This window comes from Panicum virgatum, chromosome 3K (genome assembly GCF_016808335.1).
Source record: "Panicum virgatum strain AP13 chromosome 3K, P.virgatum_v5, whole genome shotgun sequence".
Lineage (NCBI taxonomy): Eukaryota > Viridiplantae > Streptophyta > Magnoliopsida > Poales > Poaceae > Panicum > Panicum virgatum.
This window is the reverse complement of record NC_053138.1, coordinates 47,219,194-47,226,661: the sequence shown is the minus strand read 5'-3', so window position 1 is coordinate 47,226,661 and position 7,468 is coordinate 47,219,194. Positions and strand designations below refer to the sequence as shown.

General features: G+C 45.6%; 2 protein-coding genes across 2 annotated transcripts; both read left to right on the top strand.

The window, feature by feature from the left end:
* Positions 1–1,711: 1,711 nt before the first annotated feature.
* On the top strand, positions 1,712–3,942 carry LOC120701501 (L-type lectin-domain containing receptor kinase IX.1-like). The gene is made up of 2 exons (XM_039985523.1): positions 1,712–3,074; positions 3,171–3,942. The coding sequence occupies exons 1-2, from the start codon at positions 1,738–1,740 to the stop codon at positions 3,889–3,891; spliced, it is 2,058 nt and encodes a 685-aa protein (XP_039841457.1). The 5' UTR covers positions 1,712–1,737; the 3' UTR covers positions 3,892–3,942.
* Positions 3,943–5,194: 1,252 nt separating this feature from the next.
* Positions 5,195–6,290, top strand: LOC120700971 (LRR receptor-like serine/threonine-protein kinase SIK1). The gene is made up of 6 exons (XM_039985154.1): positions 5,195–5,198; positions 5,319–5,364; positions 5,474–5,545; positions 5,631–5,702; positions 5,823–5,894; positions 6,011–6,290. Exons 1-6 carry the CDS (start codon positions 5,195–5,197, stop codon positions 6,201–6,203), a joined length of 459 nt encoding a protein of 152 aa, XP_039841088.1. The 3' UTR covers positions 6,204–6,290.
* The last annotated feature ends 1,178 nt before the right edge of the window (positions 6,291–7,468 follow it).

The window sequence follows — 7,468 nt, the reverse complement described above, 5'->3', positions numbered from 1 at the left end:
ACATCTAGATAGCTTGTTTTAGTTTAAGTTTTGTCCAAACTAGTTGGAGCCATAGGTTAAGGTTTTTAGAGTGCCTAATTCACCCCTCCCCCTCTTAGGCTAGAGCACCCGATCGCTTTCACTCTTATATATATGGACGTTGCATGAAGGTAAATCTGGGATTCGGTCTCAGATGACCGAATTTTACCCATTTCTGTTAGGGTCAAAGCGAAACCAAAACGATCATAAAATTGAGCAAAGTCCTACTATTATTAAGATCTACTAGCCTACCAACCTATGCTCCCGCATGTACTAATTAAAATTAATAAAACAATAAGGCTTATAGCTAATAATTATAATTATTTATCTCACGCCCTCTGTCATCTGTTAAATATTCTAACACAAACTCTAAAATACATATTTCTCATTATATAGTTGCAGTAAATAATTTCATTTTGCATCATATCTCCATTGTGTTTGATATATATTTAATTGAACTATTTGTTTATGGATTGGTATTCTTATCTCTTCTATCATACATGAATACATGAGGACATATACCGTGGGTAGTATTTCTAAATAAATAATATATTAACAGTGACAGAGATAGTTTTTAAAATTTTATATTAGTGCACTTTAATATTTTGTTATAATTATATAATTTAGATTCATATTTAGGGATTAATTTAACTTTTAATAATAGCATAATTGGATAGTTTATATGCAAATATAGGGGGCATATTATCATTATTTTTATCACGGCAAAGGTGGGTAATTTAGATACATTTTTAGGGGATTACTTAGTCTATTTTCATAATAGCAGAGGTTGATAATTTATTACGAAAGATAACAGATCCAATGATTATTATAATTAAAGTTGTCTGATTAATGGCCGAATATTTCTGATATTTATGAGAATTTCTGGAAATTCTATATTTTGTTAATAATGTCCGCCTAGGATTCTAGGTGGCTTCACGTGGGAAGTCTCCAATTAGTAACAGTATGATACCATCCCAAATACTCATGTTGCTATAAAGATATGAATAAGCTTTAGTTATATAATTATTTTAGCCTCTTCAACTTTGTAAGAGCTGATGAACGCATAAACATCTGTTTTTCGCCATCTTTCTCCTAAGCTCCTCGCACTCACAATATCTCCCTAGTTGTATCCCACTATTTTCTCTAGGAGTACTCCTTTACAAAATCTCCATATAACTGTAGCCAAATTTCATATAAAAATGAATTTGTTAACCGGTCAAACAACCGAATCGTGGTCCAAAATTTCGGAAATTCACCCATTTCGCTTAGAACAATTTTTCGCAATTCAAATCCCAGAACCTCAACCCAAAACTTACTACTCCGAAAGTTACTAATTGTCACCACTTGTATGTCTAGACTCTAGAGTTGAATGTTCAACTCTCTTTGTTCTATCTGTATCTTGAACTTTTGTTTCCTTCAGACACACGCATACACACATTCGCACCCCAAATTAAAGTGCTTTGACAACCAATGGACCACCCGTTCAAATTTTATCGTGTGAAGGATTCGTCAGACATGAAATCCAACACAACAAATTTCACTTACCTCATTGACCAATTCGCACGATTCTTCCCTTGACACGTTCAAGTCAAAGATAATACCAATCACCATCGACTCTAACCTTTAGCAAGTCATCAGAGGCTAGGCTAAGAATTACTTGGTCGTTGTTTTTGCTATCCCATAACCAACCACGTCTTCTCCATTAGCGCATTAGCCGCCATGGCTCATCGGCGGAGCTTTCTCATCCTCCTCACGATCGTCTCCTCGTTTGCCGGAGCTTCAGTGGTACTGGTTGCCGGCCAGCACTACACGGCATACGAGCCAAACTGCTCGACCACCGGAAACTACACCACCGGCAGCCAGTACCAGGTGAACCTCGTCAAGCTCATGAGCGAGCTCCCGTCGAGCGCCCTGGCCAACCGCGGCTTCCACTACGGCACCGCCGGCGAGGCCCCCGACACGGTGTTCGGCCTCGCCATGTGCTACAGCGTCCTCAACTGGACGGCGTGCGGCAACTGCATCCGGGCGGCCGCCGCCGGCGTGCAGCAGGCGTGCCCGTTCAGCCGGGAGATGAGCTCCTTCTACGACGAGGCCTGCATCCTGCGCTACTCCGGCGCGCCGTTCGCCGCGGCCGCCGACACCGGCGTCACCTTCTACGAGTGGGAGGAGGGCTCCGTCGTCGCCGACCCGGCGGGCTTCAACGCCTCGCGGTGGGAGCTGGTGGCGCGGCTCGCCGGCGAGGCCGCCGCCTCCCCGCTGCGGCTGGCGAACGGGAGCCTGGGGTACACGGACTCCCACGGCGTCGCGCAGGTGCTGTACGGGCTCGCGCAGTGCACCAGGGACCTCAATGCCAGCGAGTGCAGCAGGTGCCTCCAATCCTTCCTCGCCGATGTGTCGATCTCGCTCCCGAACAGCACCTACGGCAGCGCCATGGGCTACAGCTGCTATGTGGCCTGCAGCGTCGGGGATGAGCTCAGCATCACCATTCCGCCGGCGATGACAGCGCCGCGGCCGCCGTCGAGGTCATCAGCCACTCCTCGCCCAGCGGCGTCTCTGGTGGCCGGTGTGGCCGTTGGCTCTGCTGCCTTCGTCATCTGCGTCGGCATCTCGATTTGGTTGCTGCTGCGTCGCAGCAGGAAAAGAGCAAGAGAGCGTGAACTGGATTTGCTCGACGATGACGAGCCCCTGGAAGACGATTTTGAGAAAGGGACCGGGCCGAGGAGGTTCCGCTACCCCGAGCTTGCCATTGCCACGAGGTTCTTCTCCGATGAGGAGAAGCTCGGGGAAGGCGGCTTTGGGTCGGTGTACCACGGCTACCTCAGGGACATGAACCTTCATGTCGCGATAAAAAGGGTGTCCAAGACCTCCAAGCAGGGGAGGAAGGAGTACATTTCCGAGGTGAGGATCATAAGCCGGCTGAGGCACCGCAACCTCGTGCAGCTCATCGGATGGTGCCATGGCGGCGGCGAGCTCTTGCTTGTCTACGAATTCATGCCCAATGGCAGCCTTGACACCCATGTTCACAGTCACCACAAAGTGTTGCCGTGGCCTCTCAGGTACCACACGTACTCATCATCATATAGCTAGGACTATCTTTTCCAGCGTTGTTTAAAAATTACTCAGTATGGTTTCCGTCATGTTGTTATCTTCAGGCATCAGATCGTGCTTGGTATCGGTTCTTCACTTCTGTACCTTCACCAGGACTGGGAGCAGTGCGTTGTGCACCGTGACATCAAGCCCAGCAACGTGATGCTGGATGCATCCTTCAACGCCAAGCTCGGCGACTTCGGGCTGGCGAGGCTCGTCGACCATAACCGGGCGTCTCACACCACGGCGCTCGCCGGCACCATGGGCTACATGGACCCGGAGTGCATGGTCGCCGGCAGCGCCAGCGCCATGTCCGATGTTTACAGCTTCGGCGTGGTGGCCCTCGAGATCGCCTGCGGCCGCCGGCCAATCGTGGTCCTTCAAGAAGCCGGCACCGGCACCGGCACCGACGAACCGACCACGATGCACCTGGTGCAGTGGGTCTGGGAACTCTACGGCCGCGGAAGGATCGTCGACGCGGCCGATGCTCGGCTGGACGGTGAATTCGACGACCTGGAGATGCAGCGGGTGATGATCACGGCGCTCTGGTGCGCGCACCCTGACCGCAGCCTGAGGCCGTCCATCAGGCAGGCCATCAGCGTGTTGCGGCTCGAAGCGCCGCTGCCGGTCCTACCGGCGGCGATGCCGGTCGCGATGTTCGTGCCTCCTGCTGTTGCCTCCCTTTCTGAATCTCTTGGTGTGACCGGTAGCTGCAGCGGCAGCTCCAGCGTTGGCACGACGCGTTCCAGTGCCGTTTTGACTGAGGCGTCGTCCTTGTTGAGATGACAATGCAACGTACACGGATCAAATAACTTGGATTGTTTTGTGTTGGGCTAACGCTTTGTAGAACGAAGGAGTTATTTTAGTAGATGGACACTGACTTGTGAGCAAATTCCTGCAAGCTGGTCGTGGAGTGACATCAGTCTTTACGGTGGTGTATTATTAGTATCTTTTGCTAGGTCTGAGCGGCCAGTTTGATCAGGAGCGTTGGACAGATTTTTGTCAAGTCTGACAAGGGCCAAAGTCATGCATAAAACGTGCTTTGTTTACTTTGACCTTAGCTGAATTTGCAAGGTGAGAGTAAATGCCATTAGTCTAGCTCACAAAGAAGCGGTAACACCCACCCATGAGTACAACGAAACCAAACTCAACAATATCAATCCAGACTCCATAGATGCAAGCAACCAAACATGAGCAAATGTACTAGCGAAGCCAGGCTTAGGCTGACCTGGCTCCAAATCGTGACCAGGCTAGGATAAGCCAATGAACCAAACAGACCCATAATAGTCTAGTACCTAATCCAACATTTGGTACAATGGGGCCATTTGTTTACCTATCCAATGGGAATTTCGAGAAATTCTTTGCCGATGGGATGTGTCCAGAAAAGTTGTTGTATGATAAATTCCTAAAATGAAAATAACACATGTTTTAATCTAGGAGAAATCATTAACAATGCTGTTACGACAAAGTTAGCACAGAAAACATACAAGGTAAGTAATTAAGCTGAAGCAGTTAGCCAGCTGAGCAGGGATCTCCCCAACCAAATTGTTGTTGCTAAGAATCCTGTGTACGAAAACCACAGATCAGTGAAGTTCTAGTAACTTGGTATGCAGTAGAAATCAAAATAATAGTACCATGAAGGAGGACTCACAAGCTATCAAGGTTCTGCAACTGTCCAAGTTCTTCAGGGAGAACTGGACAAGTTTAATCCTTGCATTGGTCTTTTATAGGTCACTTCAAGGAAATAGACTGACTTGGGAGAATTCTAGAAGTGATTGGCCTCATGCAGGCTCTTGCTGTCTTGTGAGTAAAAAGTGTAATACAACACTTCAGTCCACCATTACTTGTTTCTTTACTTGTTCATAAAAAATTTGCTTCTCAGAGACCTGAGGGAGAATGAACTGATAGGGCCGATTCCTCCTATACTTGGCAACCTATCATACACTGGCAAACTGTTAGTATCATCAACAATACTCTTCACTCCCAAACCATCTTCTTTTTCTCTTATTAATGGTTTGTATAACCATTCTTTTTCAGCTATTTACATGGCAACAAACTTACTGGACACATACCACCAGAACTGGGGAACATGAGTAAAATTAGCTACTTTTAAGAAACTGTTATCTTAACAACTTTGCATTTATGTTGATATGTGATCTTAATGAAGTTCAACATTACTTCCACCAGGCAGCTGAATGATAATGAACTATAAGGCACCATTCCAGCTGAGCTTGGCAAGCTCACAGAATTATTTGAATTGTAAGAACCTATCCAACGTTCAAGTATAAAAATTAATGTTTAGTTTTTGAAAGCTAATTAATGTTTATTTTGATCTCAGCATTTTCTGACAAGTTGTATAGTTCTTTAGAAATCTTGCCAACAACAATCTTGAGGGTCATATTCCTGCAAACATCAGTTCTTGCAGTGCACTGAACAAATTGTAAGTTGTAAGCATGCATTTATCACTGGTTTCAATAGAACAATTATGTGTTTCTCATGCTTAATTGTGTTTATTTTGTTCTCAGCAATGTGTATGGCAATAGACTGAATGGCTCTATCCCTGGTGGTTTCCACAAGTTGGAGAGCTTGACATACCTGTGAGTAGTTGCACGTGCAGCAGCTTGCTTACAACTGTTGCCATTGAGAGAACATTATTATGTCATTTTATTGTTTTACTACTCTGATATGTAGTTATTTTTTTTAAAAAAATATTATAGGAACCTTTCTTCAAACAATTTCAAAGCCCAGATTCCCTCTGAACTTGGCCGCATAGTCAACTTGGACACACTGTAAGGAGACCCTATACCTATTTGTTTGTTACCTAGTCCTATGAATTCTTTGAATTACGTGTTATGTCGCAATCACTTCATTTTGATATATACATTCTTCCTCCATTTTTCCACAGGGATCTTTCCTACAATGAATTCTCTGGGCCAGTTCCTCCCACTATTGGTGATCTCGAGCATCTTCTTTGTCATGTGGGGCCACCAATATCAGCGACGTTCTCGCGTGCGCAGCGCCAACGGTTCGGCGGAGCAAGCGTCGGCAACAATCAGTGGCTAAAGTTTAGGAGATTTATTAGTTTGTTTCCTAATTAAGTGGAGGCCTAGGTGCCTATTCATCCTTGTACCTGAACCCTTGGAGGATTAATGAAGAATTACCAGCCTAATCTCCTTCCTTCCTAATCTCACCTCCTTCAATATTGGGTAGTTGGGCAACAACCCCGATGCCATTAGCCGCCGGAGCTACGAACTTCGTAGCCGCGGCCCTGCTGTCCATTCTTTCCTTAGCTCTGTTGGCCCATCTAGCATACCCATTTCGACTTTCTCATTTTGTGGGACATCTATTGGCATAGTGGCCTTTTTCTCCACATTTATAGCACATTACTCTTTTAATACGTCCATCTCGATTACTTTTATGCTCCATCTCCACTCTTGGTGGAATGGCTTGTGCACCAGGATTCTTCTTGATAGAGTTGTCATATGGAGGTTGAACCACTTCAGGTTGTAGTTGGTTGGAACTGGGTTGAACACTTCTATCTGCCAATGGTTGTGGTAACTCCACCTTCTCTTGGCTTGCTTTACTAATTTGTTTCTTGGACTGCTTGCTTATTTTAGGCTGATATTCTTTGAAAGTGATAGTCCAATCCTCAAGGTTTATAGTCGGATTTCTATCTTCAGCTTGAGTAACTCCTTCTAGGTTTGGAACATGCATAGATAACTTTCTATTGATATCTGAACGATAACATTGCCTTGCTTCTGCTGTCATTAAGCTATCTTCTTGTAGACATCGACGGCCATAATGCTCACAACATTGGCACTGTTCTGAAGTCTTACTAATCTCATGTTGTTCCTCTATCTGTGGCTTTGGTGCTTCATAGTTTCTCTTACGCTTTTCATTGTTCCATGCTTCGGCTACTTGCCTCTTCACTGGTCCGGTAGGAATCTTTGCTTTGGTCAACTCCATGCTATGAGGTGATGCTATATTAGGCTGCAACCTTCCTTGTAAAACACGAGCTTGCATAGCTAACAGCTTCTCTTTATCAAACGGTGGCAGACCGGTTGGGACTTGATTATCTCTGCTAACAGGGTTGTGGCTCCTAGGAAATGAGGCTTGCTCTGTAACATGTTGTTGGATATTGACCCTGGTTGGAACCATTGCTTGTACTCCCTGAGTTTGTGCTGGGATGTTGAGGTCTTCTTTCTTCTTTTTGCTGAGACTCACCATCTAGTTGCGTGGTAAGGATAAGGTCAGTAGGGAGAATGAAAAAGCAAGATCGAATTTAACAAGGCAAAATCCATGATATTCTCTTCAACTCTTGGTGGTTGCAACTTAAAGAAATCAAGGTAGAGGGGAGAAAGAC